At 39.1% G+C, this 18,675-nt stretch overlaps 1 protein-coding gene across 1 annotated transcript; it reads right to left on the bottom strand.

Moving 5' to 3' along the window:
• Positions 1-5,872: 5,872 nt before the first annotated feature.
• On the bottom strand, positions 5,873-6,688 carry LOC108363279 (mucin-5AC-like). Its single transcript, XM_017616589.1, has one exon. The coding sequence runs from the start codon at positions 6,686-6,688 to the stop codon at positions 5,873-5,875; it is 816 nt and encodes a 271-aa protein (XP_017472078.1).
• Positions 6,689-18,675: the final 11,987 nt, after the last annotated feature.

Genomic DNA, 18,675 nt, shown 5'->3' with positions numbered 1-18,675 from the left:
GCATGGTGTTAACGTTTTTATTTGTTTTCCTGAACCTCCCATACACTCAAAACTTCGGTGTCCTACTTGACCACACTTGAAACATTTATACTGTTTACTCGCATTGCTACAATCTTTTGCCAGATGCGAGGTAGATGAGCACTTGTAACATTTTTTCGGTCCTTCTGTACTACTTTGTGAGGTTGATGCCTTGGGTGTATTTTGACCATAGTGCGATCTGTTTGATGACAGTCGCGAACCATGAACCCTTTCGTAGACCTTCAGATTTTCTTTTAAATCTTTAATAGTTTGTGACTGATACGGTATAATTTTATTCGCTCTTGAATCGGGAATACCCTCCACAATATACCCAATTAAACTAACTTCATCTAATTTTATTGGCTCTGCTATTTCCATAAGAGTATACAAATTCTCGTTGAAAGACTCACAGCTCTTTTTACGACGACTTTGCAACATTCTATGAATATCAAGCGAGGATAATTGTCTGCCGAACTCATCAATGACAGACGATTTTAATGAATTTCAGTCCTTAATACCAGCCTGACTGCGCAAGAATAGCTTGGCTGTCCCTTTAAGTAGCTGTTTTGCGTACACATACTTTCACTCCAACCTAATGTAATAGCGTTATCTTCGAACTACTGTACCCAGTCATAAACGTCTAAAGTGTCGGTTCCGGTAAACGAGGGTAGGCTGTCCTGAATGTCCTTTAAAGTAAAGTTAGGTCTCATCACTACGGTTTGTGTAGTATGATTGACTGCTTGTTCATAAGCTGATTCTCTTTCGCTTTCTTCACCGTCGCTCTGTAGGAGTTCATAATGCCGAAGAAGTCTGTCCCTAAGTCCACTATTACGTCCTTGTACGCTTAAGTCAACCCGCCTCAAATTTTATTTTAAAGTCATTACTAAGATCGTCTGGGCGTCCATGGTCTTACAAAGTTATAAATGTTAAGATTTAGTTCAAGAATATGCGGTTAAATTAAAAGTATAATATAATAATATAATTATAAGTTTGTTACAACAATCGTTGTTATAAATAATCTTTTAGTATGTAATTTTTAACGCTTTATTTAGGCAGATAATATTAAAAAGTTAAATTTTGTAGAATTGTATAATATTCATTCAGATAATCTTGACTTTGATAGTGGTAGATATTTTTTTATATTTTAAAAGTTACGATAAGCATATATCGTAGTTATGTAAATTTCAAGCTTGTGCACATCCGCTTTAGAATATTCACTTCGGTTGTCTTTGTTTGTTTTGATTACTATATTTCAAACTTATGATCTTCAAAGCAATCTATTTTCCTCTTTACTCTTTCATATTGAAATATGTACCTATAATTAATAGCAATGCTCTTGGCTCTGCTACTTCCAAATATTCTTAAACTTACTATCTGTTGGTACCACTTCCACTTTGTGTTTTGTAGCTACTCGCCAGTCTTACTGCTTTCTGCTGACTATATTGTTATCCTCTTCTTACAATGTAGCAATGTTGCGTTTACTAGTTTCTCCTACTTTTCTCAGTATTCAATCAAATTAACTTCACTCTAACATTTTTATAAATTGTAAATTACTATTTCCTCTTCCAATTATCGACGATGTTCAAAGATTTAATTAAAACACTTGTTGATCGTATTAAGTCACGAAGAATAATCGCCGACCGGAAATCAGCCATCTTCTTTCTTTATTCATTTTCTCTCTTCATTCTTTCTTTATTAGTTTTACAGGGTTGTGTTTCTATTACAGAGTTGTGTTTCTTATACAAGGTGGTTTCCCTATTAAGGCTGATTTACATGTTAACATAAAATCACATATTGAATTACAAGTTGCTTACAGCTCGGCCAATCTGACACTGTAATCGACCGCGATACAGTACGGCTTAAAGCTAACTAATCTCTAAAGGATCCTCATTTGGTTCGTTTGCCTCCCCTTCAGGTAACGAAGGCCAGCTTTTGATCCTATACGCCTCCACAACTCCATCATATGGCAGTTGTGTGAGCTGGCAATTATCAATGTCCCGTATAACATACCTATCGTGACCGAGCACTTTGTGTATGACGTACGGACCTTTATACAGAGAAATAAATTTTTTATTACTCCCGCAAGTATTGTCGACATTCCTTATAACAACATAATCCCCTACTTCGTACGTCTTGGTCGCGGTCCCACCTTGAGAAGCTCGTTTAGAATCATATTCTTGCTTTGCTTCAATTCGACTTAATGCATCATTGCGCAAAATTTCCAAATCCCTATTACTGTCTGGACAAAGCTTATCCTGAAAGTACTCGGTGAATTCATCAACTATTACGCCCCTCTGCTCCACCCCGAACAACAGCCGACTCGGAGTCTCCTTGCACGTACTGTGAACAGAGTTATTTAACGCATATTCGACCTCCAATAATCTCTGAACCCAGTCGTCGTGGTTTATTTCATCAGTCAACTTCCCTAACATTGCCTTCAATACCCTGTTCACCCTTTCTACCTGACCATTAGCTTGAGGGGATGCCACCGCGACTTTTACATGATTTATATTATTTTTCAACAAGAAGGCGGAAAATTCGAGAGAAGTGAAGCAGGTCCCTCTATCGCTCACAATGCGTCTTGGGCGACTATAGTAATTAAAATATTTCCCAAGGGCTGCTGTGACCTCTCGAGTGCTTGTGGAGTTCGTCGGATACAACTTGACAAATTTAGTAAAGGCATCTACCACGACCAAAATGTGCTTACGTTTTGACTTTAATGACGGCAGGGGTCCAAAATGGTCAATGTGAATCGTATCAAACGGTAAAGGCGTCTTGGGAATGGGATATAACGCTTTCTCCTTAACATGAGGAGGGCTGGCATACATAATGCATTTTAAACAATTCTTTATAAACTTTTCGACTTTCCCGCGCATTTTCGGAAACCAATAATAAAGACCTAGCTTATTGAGAGTTTTGTCTAACGATAAGTGACCCATCTTTTCGTGTATCAGCGTTATGACGTTATTCTCCATCTCATATGGTACATAAAGCGCGTCTTTATCGTTTGGTTTAACTCTATATACCAACCCGTCAATCAAATTAAAATCTTTTAGTTCCTCTTTCTCCAACCGTTCCCGTACAGATCGAATCTCTGGGTCTCTTTCTTGTGCTACCTGAATTCGAAATTCCACCTCATCTGAATTTATGATTGCCGCTATTTGCCTCCTGCTCAGAGCATCCACATGACCCATTGAGACACCCTTCCTGTGCTGTATTTTATAGTTATAGTTTTCAAATTCAAGAGCCCATCTGGCTATCCTAGGGTTTAATTGTTTCCTATCGAGGGTCATCGCGAGGGAATTACAGTCGGTGACCAATGTGAACGGTATACCTTCCAAATAATGTCTAAATCTTCTTAGTGCGTACACTATAGACAACGTTTCCAGTTCGAAACTGTGATATTTTGATTCAGGGCCAGAAGCAGTTTTGGAGAAATACGATATCGGGTGAAATTTGTTATCTTCGTGGCGTTGCAGTAAGACTGCCCCAAACCCGATACTGCTGGCATCGCAATGCAATTCAGTTTCCTTATTAGGATTATAAATAGCCAAAACAAGGCTCTTAACCAACCTAGACTTCAGCTCCCGGAAAGCATCATGGCATCTGTCATGAAAGTGAAATTGGGTATTCCTTTTAAGTAAATTCTGCAGGGGCTTAGCAATTTCTGAAAACGACGGCACAAATCTTCGAAAATACGAAAACATTCCTAGACATGACTGTAGTTGCTTCAAATTCGTAGGTACCGGAAAATTCTGTATGCTTTTAATATGAGAATTACTAGGTGATATTCCCTCATGTGTAACTTTGTAACCTAAATAGTCAATTTCTTTATAACCAAACTTACATTTATTTAAATTAAGTTTCAGAGTGCGTAACGTGATTCGTTCTAATACCAATTTCAGAAGTTCGGCATGTTCTGCAAATCTTTCAGTGGCGATAATTATATCGTCCATGTAAATAATAATTTTTTTCTCTCTAACATATCTCGAAAAATGTTGTTGATAAACCTTTGGAATACCGCGGAGCATTTTTCAGCCCAAATGGCATTTTCAGGTATTCAAACTGTCCATGCGGGGTTACGAAAGACGTATATGGTATAGAATCAGAAGCCATCTGGACCTGATGAAATCCGCTTTTCAAATCCAGCACCGAAAAGAATCTTTTGTTTTGTAAATACTCTATGCAGTCGTCAATAAGCGGCAATGGGTAGTTGTCCCTAAGGGTTAATTTGTTGAGTGGCCTGTAATCCACACACATTCTAGTTTTCCCGGTCTTCTTCTTGACCAGCACAATGGCAGAGGCGTATGGAGAGTCGCTTGGTCTTATTATGTTTTCATTCAAAAGTTCATCTAAGATATTTCGTACTTCACTACGTTCAAGGTACGACAGTCGACGAGGACTACAGTAGAAGGGAACTCACTTTTTAGTCTAATTTTCATTTCATATTTAAGAGGTTCACATTTCATATTAGGGTTAAGGTAAATACTGTATAATTTGTTTCAATTTAAAACTTTCATCCTTTGTAAGAACGTCATTTATATCAACCTCGTTCTGTCATAAGGAATGTCTATGTGAAATATATCAGGTAAACCAATCGGCTGGCATTAATCTTTTCCCGGCAGTTATCGGCAGTTAAATTTCCGAAAGGTGTTTGTTTTCATCAAAACTGGACTGCGCCATGAATGAGGATGCTTTAGAACCAATTACAAGTTGAGGAGTCTCGGGCAAATCTAAATTACTTTTGCCCCCTACATCAGTAACTTGTTTACCTTTTGTCTTGATTTTCGTTAATCTGATATTAAATATACTGAGGAAATCGCGTCCCAAAATAATTGGTATAACCATAGCATCATCAGGTATAACGTTCAATTCAATTTTATTCAGTTTTTTATTAAACTTTACATAACAAGATATTTTATTAATAATATGAAATTCTTTCCCCCGATGCCTTTGTATCTTGGGGGGTTTCCCTGGTTTAGATTCTCGACCAATTGTTTTGGGAGTAAGATTTCCGTACGAAACTAACCGACTACCGGTATCAAATAAAGAAAAAAGTGTATCAGAAATTTAACCTTGATCTAAGTCAAATGTGATACTCACAAAATTGAATGCATTAACTACATCCCCCAATGGTTGATTATCGTCTTCATCACCTATGGCTGCCACCTCATTGCGAGGCTTCAGTACCTTAGCTGGATTTTTGCAGGAACGATGATCGTGGCCCATCGCCAGCACCGGAAGCATGATCCATTCGGCCGTAATGGGTACGGGCAGTGTGGTTTGATATGCCCGTCTTTGGAGCAGTTATAACATTTCGGTCCTGCCACCGGTTTGCCATATTTGTTCTTGCTGCAGTTGGTTGCTTCACTACCACTGTTGGTTCTGACGGAAAATATTTCCTCTGGAACCGGCTGACCAACGTTTTCAGCTCGTCCAGTGTTCTAGCTGGAGAAGTATGTGCGCATTTGGCACCGCTTCCTATGCCGTCTATTATGAAATCGATGACCTCTGCCTCGCCTATGCTTGCCCGTTTTGCTATGGCTTGCATTGATAGAACATAACAATGTAGGATTCTTTTTTCTTATCCCACTCCGTTGAGATAGCATTTTGTACACTTCATGTCTCTGCACCGGCACGTCGAATTCAATTAAAGAGCTTTTTTTAGCTCACCATAATTAAGTGCTTTTGTCGTGGACAGGAAAACCTTTGCGGTTCCAATAAGGCAACGACGAAGAGCCAATAATTTGAATCGCTCATCCACTCCTGACGACTCCATCACCTCTTCAAAATCTTGCAGAAAGTGTTCAACCGTAATGATACGTCATCCCCACTAAACTTTGGGATAGCGTGCTCACGTCTGCGAAATTACTCTACGCTGTTGTTGTAGAACGGTGCCAGCCTTCATGTCGTCTATCTCTTTTATCAATTTTATTACCTCAAGACGTTTGCGTAATTCCATCAGTTCATCATCCAAACTTGAAGTATTTGTTTTGGGCACAGCTCCAGTGGCGATTGTTCTAGTTGCGGCAGAGCCGGAAGTGGAGGTTGCAGAGTTGACTGTATTGACGTCAGTAACATTTACCGTAGCAGCGTCAACGGCAGTAGTAGCATTCGAAGCGGCGGCAGTATACAGGTTAGAGGCAACATCGGTGCCTTGAGCGATACCCAACTCATTCAGTAAGCCAGCAGTGGTGACAGTAAGAGCAGCAGGAACGGCAGTGCTGTGGGCAGAAACGGCGGTAAGAGCGGCAGTAGAAACAGCGGTAGGAGCGGCAGTAGAAATGGCGGTAGGAGCGGCAGTGGTATTAATAGTAGACATGATGCCGGCAGTGGGAGCGGCAGTGGTATTAATAGTAGACATGATGCCGGCAGTGGGAGCGGCAGTGGTATTAATAGTAGTCACGATGCCGACAGTAGGAGCGGCAGAGCAAACAGCAGTGATATCAGTAGCAATCACGACGCCGGCAGCGGCAGAAATCAAATCATTTATAATTTCGGCAGAATCGTCATTATTAGTGGTTGTAATATTCGTCTGAATATTAATTTCCTGTTCGCCACCAATTATGTTTTGTACCAGACGGCGGAGTTGCATAGTTGTGGCGGTCGGAGGAAAATCCACGTTGTTGGCGTTTAAAACACTTATAATGTTTTCCCTGGCATCGGCCATAGTGAAATATAATGTTTTCTTGCTGCGTTTGGGTTCGGTTATACACCTGAGTTGTAAATTACTATTTCCTCTTCCAATTATCGACGATGTTCAAAGATTTAATTAAAACAATTGTTGATCGATTTAAGTCACGAAGAATAATCGCCGACCGGAAATCAGCCATCTTCTTTCTTTATTCATTTTCTCTCTTCTTTCTTTCTTTATTAGTTTTACAGGGTTGTGTTTCTATTACAGAGTTGTGTTTCTTATACAAGGTGGTTTCCCTATTAAGGCTGATTTACATGTTAACATAAAATCACATATTGAATTACAAGTTGCTTACAAAATGCTTATTTAATATTTTGAAAGTTGCTGGCATACGTATATACGTATATGTGTACGTATAAAGTAGTTATTCAAATTTCTTGCTTGTATACATGCACAGTAAAATATTTAATTCAATTCATCTTTGTTTGTTTTGATTACGATATTCTTAAAAGTTTTGACCTGCAAAGTAATCTGTTTTCCTATTTACTCTCACGCATTGACCAAGGTTTTTTTTATAGCAACGCTTTCAATTCTTTCAATTTCTAGATATTCCTATGCATACTTACAATCTATTGGTACCTCTTTAACTTTCTGTTTTGAAATTACTCGCCCTTCTTACTCCTTTCTGTTGACTCTATTGCTATTATCTTCTGTCTATAGCTGTGCGACTTTTATTGCTTCAATTTTCGATGCTTCGGCTTTCGTTAATTTCATATATAAATCTTCTCCTCTTTACGGATTTCTGCTGTTTCTGTAGCTGTGCGCTTCTCGGTGTATAGCTGTGCTGCTTTCACTACTTCGACTTTCGTTTGTTCACTTTTAGACTTTCGCTGCTTCAATTTTCGATGCTTCGGCTTTCGTTAAATTTGCTTATAAATCTTCTCCAGTCGGGTCGAAGACTCAGGGTTGCTTTTCTGACCATTTAATGTCAATTTGCTTGTTTACATACAAAAGCAGGCAAACAACAAGCACGCAATATTTATTAAATTTGAATAATATAATAAATTTAAAAGGAAGTTAAGTTTTCTTCATTTGGAACAATGAGCTTCAACGAGTTGTTGATAGAGGAAGTGCGAAAATATGGGTGTATCTACGACTTATCTCTGAAGGACTACCGAAATGTGCAGGAGAAGGACAAAATTNAGTGTAACAAAAGATTTTTTAGCAAGAAAATTTTGTCAAAACTGCACTAAAATTAATAAAATAAAATAAGTTAAGGTCTCGTTAAAGTTACTAAAAGCCATTAAGTGAAAGGAGTTACTCAAACTCTAAAGAAAATTACTAACAATTTGTACTAATTTGCTTCGTTTTTAAAAAAGCTTGTCGACAAAAACAGCTTTTCCTGTAAAACCTCCTAACCTTACCACCGCTGGAATGCACTTATTGTGGGAACGCGCTTCTAAACATTTTACATCTAAAACTGCCGGCTGGGAATGCTGGCGTTGATGTAGAAGATAGGAGGCTGCAGTGCCCGCAGCATCATCAACAACAACAACTGCACCAATAACAACACCAACACCACCTCCACCAAAAATCCAGCGGCACCACAGCACGTCTTCAGCACGGCGGCTGTGACGAGGTTCAGCTGGTATTTCCCGGTGGCCACATGACCTGTCTCGAGCATGAAGCTACCTCGCACATTGCGCACTTCATAATACTTACAGCTTGCATTTAGCACTTTCCCAATCTCCTCCCAAATTTTGTCCTTCTCCTCCACATTTCGGTAGTCCTTCAGAGATAAGTCGTAGATACACCCATATTTTCGCACTTCCTCTATCAACAACTCGTTGAAGCTCATTGTTCCAAATGAAGAAAACTTAACTTCCTTTTAAATTTATTATATTATTCAAATTTAATAAATATTGCGTGCTTGTTGTTTGCCTGCTTTTGTATGTAAACAAGCAAATTGACATTAAATGGTCAGAAAAGCAACCCTGAGTCTTCGACCCGACGGGAAAAATAGAAATGAATCTAAATATTTTCCCGCCGTAAAAATAACAGACGGCAAGAAATCCGTCCCCGCCGAAATTCTGTGCAATTTCATGCCATTCAATGTGTTATAATTTTGACAGCGGGTACCCGTCAGCCCGTTACCCGCTATCCACTGCAATTTGGTTTACGGCAACATGCATACATACATACGGTCGATTCCACAGGAAGGTAAACCAGCCCGATTTTTTCTTTCTTTCAAATATTGTACATAATAGTGATTATTAGTATCCACTATATCTGTCCGCTGCTTCTGACACTAATTCTTATAATGCCAAGCATTTTGTGTTAAATATTTTGCTCCTTTTCTCGAAGGATTTTTCACAAACCTGAAACAAGTTTACGATAATTCAAAAGGGAAAAGTACGAAAATATAAGCCTTCCTTGATTTATCTTGGTCGATTAAGTTCTGAGCGATAGAAAATAAATTAGTTTAACAGGATACGTTCCAAATTAGTGATAAAGTTGTTTAGAACTTCTATTAAGTCGTAATGAAGTGTACCGCCAATGTTAAGTGTAACGCCAGTGAAAAATTTGTTGTTTTTTGGACAATTAAGTACACTTTCCAAAAGCATATATAACATGTTTTCTTAGTATGGTCGATATCATATTGATTCCATATGGAAAAAAAGAAATCATAGCTGACTTCGTTGCACAATTACCTAATAAATAAGTGTAACCTGGCCAGTGCTTTTCTTATTATTTAAAATTTTTTTATTGACTTGATAACTATTCTCATTTTAGCAATAAATAATAATACATATTTAAGAAAGTCTTTTCATGAACAATTGCGAATTGAGCATTATACTGCTAAATTTTAATAACTATTCTATTGAAATAAAATGAAACTAACATTTGTAAAATATCCTTTGAAATCTTTATCTCTGAAGATTTTGACTGCATATATATTTGCCTATAATTCAATTAGATTTTTTGCAACATATAAAACTGAAAATTTATCTGCCCATTACACTTGATTGTGCCCATAACACTACAATTTTATAGAATCTGATACAAGTATACTCCAGACAATCAAGAGTTTATAAATATATTTATTTTGTTAAAAATTGTTTATGTTAGAACTTTTCTATAAAACTGCGATAAATTCATTAAAATTTTTTTTTTATCTAAGATTAACAAAGTAGTGGAAACCACCGTATTTGATTTGAAATTGTCTTGGATGGCTTTGGAAAAAACAATGTTTCCGAAAGGATTAAAAAGAAAACACACAAAATGGTACTTTAAATGAGCTTTTGCATATTTTAAGTTATTAAACACAAGTTGTTTTTGTAGTAAATTTAAATAAACGTTAAACGAGTGGCTTATGAAACGGAAACTTGAAAATGCAGGTGCGATGCGGCCGCGGCGGTCGTTACATAAGAAGTGAAAAGGAATGTTAATTGCAGACACAGGTCACCCCATGGCTCGCTTACAATAGCAACTATTAAAAAGCATTTTTCAAAGGTAAATTCACAATAGCAAAATGATGTTGCCGGCCGCACGCATTTTACAAAGAAAGGAAAACTCAATCTAATCGAACTCTATTAAGTTAGTATCCATGTCCTCGACATGCCGGCGCGCCTGCACCGGTGCGAGGCAGTGTTGCCACTGGGAAAAATAATTTTAATGTTACACCACTGAGTCTCGCTGGTTATATTGGCAAAATAGAAATCTTTGAATATCTTCTAAATCGGGGTGCAACTGTTAATATAACTTGTACTATTAATGACTTAGAAGATTACTCGTTGCTGCACCTCGCTGTCGTTAGTAAAAGTAATCACGGAAAAAGGATTGTCGAGTATCTTCTAAAATAAATATAGTTTAAAAAAACTAAAATACACGCTTTTAAAGCATATTAAACTAAAAAGTAAAAAATAAATATAGTTTAAAAAACTAAAAAACACGCTTTTAAAGCATATCAAACTAAAAAGTAAAAAATAATTCTTAATATAAGTTGAAAATAATAATGAACAAAAAATACTAGTATTATTGTGAAAAAGCGTGGGCGCTCTTTGCCATATTTTTCGTCTATCGAGCAACCCACACTTTTTCACAATAATACTAGTATTTTTTGTTCATTATTATTTTCAACTTATATTAAGAATCATTTTTTACTTTTTAGTTTGATATGCTTTAAAAGCGTGTTTTTTAGTTTTTTAAACTATATTTATTTTTTATTTACACCGTACATTTATGGAAGAGAAACTCGGGCCCTTAACCAACTTATTAACACGTAGTCAGTATTTTCCCATACTTGGACACGGATTTGGAAAACAAAAGCCCGTAGTTATAGTCAAAATTAAATCGACTCTAAAGTTAATTGCAGCCTTTTGACAATGGGAAAAAGCTGCAACTAACTTCAGTATCGACTTAATTTTGACTATAATTACGGGCCTTTGTTTCCCAGATCTTTCTTAGAATGTAAAATACTGATAAAAAAAATTTCCGCATGTTCAATGCTTATTACTGCGAATAGATTCCCACAAATAATACATCCAAAAAATGTTTCCTAGTCTATCAAAGTACATAATACTAATTTAAACTAATTTCGACCTATCACATTTAGTTCAGTAAATTGTTATTTCCTGCTATTATGGTTACAATATTTTTCAATCAAACTGGTGGATTAGGAGCTATCTATGAAAAACTTGCATTTGCCTGTAAACTGCGCCTTCAAGAAAAGTTTCTATTTCCGGCTTGTTTGAATTCTCGCTTAACGACACATAACTGAAAATTTAGAAGTTATAAGTTATTTTTACTACAGTAAAGTTATTGTTGAAAATTAGTCATCGGCATGGTTGTCAATTTCCTTTGAATGCTAAGAGAAGGGTTGCTCAGGATGTAAAAGTTGATTTTTTCGCATTACAGTTAACTACTATAGGTCGGAAAACTTTTTAAAATTTGTAAACTACTTGTTATTAAATGCAATTTATGTAGCTAAAAAATTAATTTTTCAAAGTGGCAAGAATAAAGGAAAATGTCTTGCTTGGAAGATGAGCAGCCAACTGTTAAAAACGTCATAATAGCTCGTACATAAATACAAAAAAAAAAATGCTTCAACTTACGAATACTTATGGGAAAATTTATTCAAATTTACACTGAGGAAAAAACCGAAGTATCCCTAAAAATTTAAGGTGAAAATGTATCCAATTGGATACATATGTATCAAAACGGCAATACTGGTGCGAGGTGAAGCCAACCCTGTTGAAAAGGTTGCGGATGCGTTGCTGAACGGGGTGGCTGTCGCCATACGCCTGCTTCCTGGATTTCTTTACCACACGGTTGGGGAGTGTGGTTCGTCCACTGCGGACTGACTTATGTCCATCCTCGCGGCGATTGCGTTCAGGGACCAGAAGCGTAGAGCGGTGCAACAGCGTATGGTTCGCCTTCCCACATTGATGGCAGCTGTCTGCTGACTTGCATGCACCTGTGATGTGCGATGATGCCAAACAGTTGATGCAGTACTTGTGCACTCGAGCGGACTCGTACCGCTCCTCGGGCGTCATGGCCTTAAACGCATGGCAAAACCCCAGCGAGTGATAGCGGCAGCACAGACGGCATTGATTTAGCTCCATCGTGTTTCGGTTCATCTACGAAGAAAAAGTCGAAAATTTAATTAGTCACATGTCAGTGTACAGTGAACAGGGGTTATAGAGTTAGGTGGAGTGTGATAGTTTTAAGAGGCAATTAAAAACGAGGGAGGAATATACTACGAAGGGGGCAGTATGCATAGTTTCGTGACGTTGCGAGTGACTATGCCGGCTTGTGTGCGAACATCCACTACTGGTGGTGACGCGGCCAAGGCACCAATCATTTGGGGGCAAGAGATCGTCTTTGATGACCACCAAATCTCCTTCGCTAATATTGAGTTGCGGGTGTTTCCATTTATATCTCTTGTGCAGTTCTTGCAGGTACTTGGTTTACCAACGTGAGCTGAACTGCTGATGGAGAACTTAAAATTTTTGCCATTTTGTAGTGAGATATATTTTCGCCATTCGGTTCGGGTAGGGGGCGCCGCGGAGAAAATGGTCCGGCGTTAAGGCTAGTAAGTCGCTAGGGTCTTGTGACATGGGGGAGAGAGGGCGCGAGTTAAGTACTGCCTCGATTCGAATGAGGAGAGTGGTGAGTTCCTCAAACATGAATTTGTGGTTTCCAGCGACTTCGATGAAGTGGGTTTTAAAACTTTTTACGGCGGCTTCTCACAAACCGCCCATGTGAGGGGCATATGGCGGTACGAAGAGTCCCCGTACCGCATATCGCTCTGCAACATCAGAAGCTGCATCCTTGAGGAATAAGACGAAATCGCGCTGGATAGCCCGCTCTGCTCCGATAAACGTCTTCCCATTATCCGACATAATTTTGTTTGGCAGTCCACGGCGACCGATGAATCGAGTGAATGCGGCTCTAACCGCTTCAGTGGTCAAATCTGTGCAGGACTCTAAATGGACAGCCTTGGTGGAGAAGCATACGAATACGCAAACGTAAGCTTTTATGTGGGAAGCTCGTCCTCAGTGTTCGGACTTCTGTCACTTTTTTGAGCATCTACCACACAAGGTCTGAAATATACCACATATTCGCGTTTTCGAGTAGTTTTATTTTTCCTCGACATAATTTTCTTAGTTTTAAGAGCAAAAATTGTCCAACACTAAACACTAACAACAGGCAGAATGGGAGGATAAAATAAACCGTAAAATGGGAAGTTTTCGCAATATTCAATTTTTCGACAGGAAACGTGGTTTTATTGTGTTAAATTGCAAAATATATGATTTATAAAAAAATTAATAGCGAAAATGTTAAAAAATCTTCGATTTTTGTGAAAGTATTAGCAAATTTCAGTGCATCTAAAGTTTCTAAAGCATTGTTTACTTTTAATTGAGAATTGTCAAAATCGGCGAATTCCAATTAGCTGTTTCTGCAACGTGCCACATTTGTTCGCTTCATCGTGATGTGATAAAAAGAAAAGCTGGCAGCACTCCGCAAGGTTGCAGAAATCTTTCAAAATATGTTCGAAAAATATCTTGATATGGAAGGAACTGCTTTACACTGTCAAGAAAAAAAATTGCCAAAACTCAACGCAATTTTTAGCAATTTCAATCTTGTACTTTATTATACTAAAATTATTTTTTTTTTAGATTCTAATTAAAATGTTTGCAATTTAGGTGAAACCTTGCAGAATTTTTTTAATTTTTGTACAAAGTTTGATCCAAAACCTGAGATCTACCACATTTTTTTGAAATCTACCATATTTTTTTCCAGATTATACCACATACATTTTTTTTCAAGTCCGATCACTAGATGTCTTTACCATGAATGGCCCAGCGAAATCGACCCCAGTTGTGTGAAATGGCACAGAGTACGTAGCGCGCTCAGGGAGCAGTGCTGCCATTATTTGTGATCGCTTCCGCTGTTTATAAATAGTGCAATTCTTGCACTGAAAGATGCACCTTTTCAGTTTTTGTTTGAGTCTGGGAATATAATACTCTTGCTGCACCATGCGAACCATTAACTGTTTTTCAGCGTGAAGCGAGGTTTTGTGAAGAAAATCTAGCAGCGGCGAGCAGAACCTGGAGGACTCCGGGATGATGATGGGGTGCCGTTCATTATAGCTTAGTGCGGCATGAGCTAGACGACCATTTACTCGCATGACCCCAGCTTTGTCCAGCATAGGATTCAGGTTGAGTAGTGAGCTTTGTTTGCTGATGAGTTTTGAAGCCTCCAATGCCTGAATTTCTTCTACAAAATGGTTACGCTGGGTTATTGTGATCAGTTTCATTTGTTCGCGATTTATCTCTTCCTGTGCAAGAGCTAATGTGGTAGGAATTTTGGATTTTTGTGAGCTGCGGATAAAACGATACATAAAGGCTATAACTCTTAAGGCTCGTGAAAGGCTCGGTGTGTAGGGATTCTACCTGTCTCTGTTCCGGAGGGGCTGGATTGGAGGGGATTGATTTTGGCCATGAAGCGGATGGTTTGGCGAGCCATTCTGGCCCTTTCCACTATGAGGAACCTTCTGCTAGATCTTGAGGTTTGCACCCACAGGTGCCTAATCTGCTGGATTGGCACCACTTGGTACGTGGCGCCATGGGGTGTTGCTAACGTTTTGGATAATTTGAGTGATTCGGTTGGCCACATATGTTTTCCATGTATGTGGTGGTTTTTCAAGCCAAGCTAACACAATCGAGGAGTCTGACCAGAGTGTCAATTCGTGCGATGGCAGATTCAGTTGTGATCGAGTATGGTAGATAAGTTTTGATAACAACACGGCACCGCAGAGTTCTAAACGTGCAGGCTTACCGTTTGCAAGGGTGCAACTTTAGTTTTTGCCACAAAAATATGGGTCGTGAAGAAGTTCTCTTCGTGTTGCACTCTAATATAAACGCAAGCACAGAACACTTTTTCGGAAGCGTCAGAGAAACCGTGGAGCTGTATGCGTTTGTCTGGGGAGAATTGTACCCATCGGGGTATGTTGATGGTGCTTATGGCTTGAAGGTCTTCGCGAAAAGTGTTCCACTTATGGAAAGCTGTGGGCTTAACGTGTTCGTCCCAGTCAGTTCCTTCTAACCAGAGTTGTTGGAGGAGAATTTTAGCCAGTATCATTATTGACGATAGCCATCCTGCCGGGTCGAAAAGTTTTGCAGTTAGTGCGTTCCATCTTATTCTAAGCGTTTTTGTAGAGATTGTGTCCTGGAATTTAAGAAACTCAGTGTCTTAGAGTGGACTGAATATTGTGTCCGCCAGAGAGTACATCATCTACATATGTTTCGTGTAATATGATGTTTTTGACGAGAGGGCATTTCTCTTGGCAATCGTGAGCTAACTGGTGGAGCGTGTGAATTGCCTGATATGGGGCGCAGTTAACACGAAAGTGACGGTTTTTAACTTAAATCTTCGATTGGCAGATGAGGGGCTTTCCAAAAGAGAATCCTTTGGAAATTTTGATCTTCTTTATGGACGAGTATTTGGCGATACATTTTTTTTTATGTCGCCATTGAAAACGAATTTATAAAGACGCCAAAACCTTTTGAGCAGCGTGCTGAGTTCGGGTTCTGTTGCTTCTGTGACTCGGGTGGAGAACTTCGCAATATGTTTTCTAACTGGACCGCTGAGTATCCATCCGAATTTTGTGTTTTGGGCTAATAAGGTGCCATGCTGTGTGCTGTAGCCCTTCCAGGAGTATCTGGGGACTTATATCGCTGCCTATCACCATATCGAATTTCGCTGGTGTAAAATAGTTAGGGTCAGCAAGCTGGAGGGAGCGTAATTCGTCTATATTGACATTTGACACTTTGAATGTGGGCAAGTAGTGGGTGAGCTGAGGGAGGATGATGGCGTTTGTGGTGATTTTCTGACCCAAATCAGATGAACATAGCGTTATTTCGCAAATTTTGTTCGAATTTTGTACTACCATTCCAGAGATTTGGTAGTGAGTTTCTCTAGTGGGTACGCCAAGGAGGTTTTGAATTCGAGACGCTACAAAGGTCTTCTGTGACCCTTGATCAATTAGAGCACGAATTTTATGATATTCTCCTGCGAAGTATATTGGGACTATTGCTCTGGGGAGTAGGGTTGTTGCGCTGCTACTTGAAAAATGGGAAGAAACCTTTTGGCCATTACTGTCATATTGGCTTTTTACAAGTGCCTTTTTAGCAGCCTGCTTGGATTTCGAAGGCTGTTCTAGGTCTAATCTATTTTGGTCGATGTTTTCGCTACGGTTCTTTAAGGTCATGGGTTGGACCTAGACGATTGGGATGGTGGTTGGAAATGGAGGAGGGAGTGGTGTCTTTTTTTGGCAGTATACGCATAGGAACTTGCTCTGACAATCACTTTTGAGGTGGGAATACGAGAGGCAATTCTCACAATATTTATTGTCTCTCACGAACTTGAGGCGCTCGGTTACAGAAAGCTCTTTGAACTTGACGCATGTTTTCATGGGGTTTTTAGAATTACATAGCTTGCATGTTACTTGCTGATTTAGTTCAGTGTGGAAATTTTGGGTCCGATTTTTATTGAAGAAAGTTGAGTTCTGATTTATTGCTTTGTGAGTGAAACTCGGCAGAGGTATTCTGGCTTTGCCAGGGCGGTAAGTGCTGAGTCTTTCTACAACTTCATACCGGGTTGTTAAGAACTCATTCATATCAACCCACAGCGGCAGTTCTTTTCGAGAACTCAGCGACTGTTCCCACAAAGAAAGGGTTTCACTGGGCAGTTTTGACGATCAAATATACACAAGGATGGGGTCCCAGTCAGAGGTTGGGATTCCTTGTGCTGCCAAAGTGGATGAACAGTTGTTTATCGTGATTTGGAGTTTCTGAATCTGCTCACCGTTTTCTGAATAAATCGATTGGAGATTGAAAAGTGTTTTTAATTGGTTATCGACCAATATTCTGCGGTTTTCATACCGCGCTTTCGGTGCATCCCAGGCTAATTGAAAGCTTTCGTCAGTCAGCGGATATTGTTTAACCAATTGCCCTGCCTGGCCTCTAGGTTTTTGGCGCAAATGGTAGAGTTTCTGGGCTGGTGTTAGCTTGGGGTGATTTCCATAGACTGTCGTGAACATATCCTTAAAGGCAGGCCAGTCTTCGTACTTCAGAGGAATTTGAAGTATTTGCGAGGCTATGGGGTGGTTGTGGTGGGTTGAAAAGCTGCATAGCGTCTAAAATCTGGGACTTACAATTTTCGTAGCTCTCTGAGCATTTTTTATATTTTTGTTCCATTGAGCCACCTNGGCCTCTAGGTTTTTGGCGCAAATGGTAGAGTTTCTGGGCTGGTGTTAGCTTGGGGTGATTTCCATAGACTGTCGTGAACATATCCTTAAAGGCAGGCCAGTCTTCGTACTTCAGAGGAATTTGAAGTATTTGCGAGGCTATGGGGTGGTTGTGGTGGGTTGAAAAGCTGCATAGCGTCTAAAATCAATAGGGATTCTGTCTGGTCAGCTATAAGAGTTTCTGACCATGTAGAGTAAAAGGACTCTAATCTATTGCTTTCAAAAATGAAAGCTTGGAGGCTTGCAGCAGAATCATTATCATTAGAAGTTAGTGACTTTTTTCCATGGTATATGAGATGGGTAATTCAGGTCAGGTGAATTATATAAATCTAACTTGTTGTAATATTGAAGGATCAATTCGAGCTGAATTATTTATTAAATTTAGTTGAAACTAACNATGAAAGCTTGGAGGCTTGCAGCAGAATCATTATCATTAGAAGTTAGTGACTTTTTTCCATGGTATATGAGATGGGTAATTCAGGTCAGGTGAATTATATAAATCTAACTTGTTGTAATATTGAAGGATCAATTCGAGCTGAATTATTTATTAAATTTAGTTGAAACTAACTCTTTGATTATTTTATTTATTTTGTGTGGGTACTGGTTTTGTCCCACTGTGAGTCAACTGCTTTTTGCTACACTGTACTGTCCTAGCGCTTCTAATTCCAGCAACAGTGCTTTTTATGTGCAGGGCAAGAGCGAAAAAAGGAGGGTGGAGCTTATTTGTATACTCGTTGGTATGTATGTATCAGGGTTGATGCGAATATTCACATTCGCATTCGCAACCGCGGAGCTTCAGCATTAATTTTAACATTCGCATTTGATTTCGCATTCGCAAAAATCAATGCGGATCCATTGCGTATGCGAATATTGAAGGNTGTATACTCGTTGGTATGTATGTATCAGGGTTGATGCGAATATTCACATTGGCATTCGCAACCGCGGAGCTTCAGCATTAATTTTAACATTCGCATTTGCTTTCGCATTCGCAAAAATCAATGCGGATCCATTGCGTATGCGAATATTGAAGANTCGACCAATATTCTGCGGTTTTCATACCGCGCTTTCGGTGCATCCCAGGCTAATTGAAAGCTTTCGTCAGTCAGCGGATATTGTTTAACCAATTGCCCTGCCTGGCCTCTAGGTTTTTGGCGCAAATGGTAGAGTTTCTGGGCTGGTGTTAGCTTGGGGTGATTTCCATAGACTG

This window comes from Rhagoletis zephyria, unplaced genomic scaffold, assembly GCF_001687245.7.
Source record: "Rhagoletis zephyria isolate East Lansing unplaced genomic scaffold, Rhagoletis_zephyria_1.1 Rzeph_scaffold_01232, whole genome shotgun sequence".
Classification (NCBI taxonomy): domain Eukaryota; kingdom Metazoa; phylum Arthropoda; class Insecta; order Diptera; family Tephritidae; genus Rhagoletis; species Rhagoletis zephyria.
Note: the sequence above shows the minus strand (reverse complement) of the source record. Positions and strands in the feature narration are given on the sequence as shown.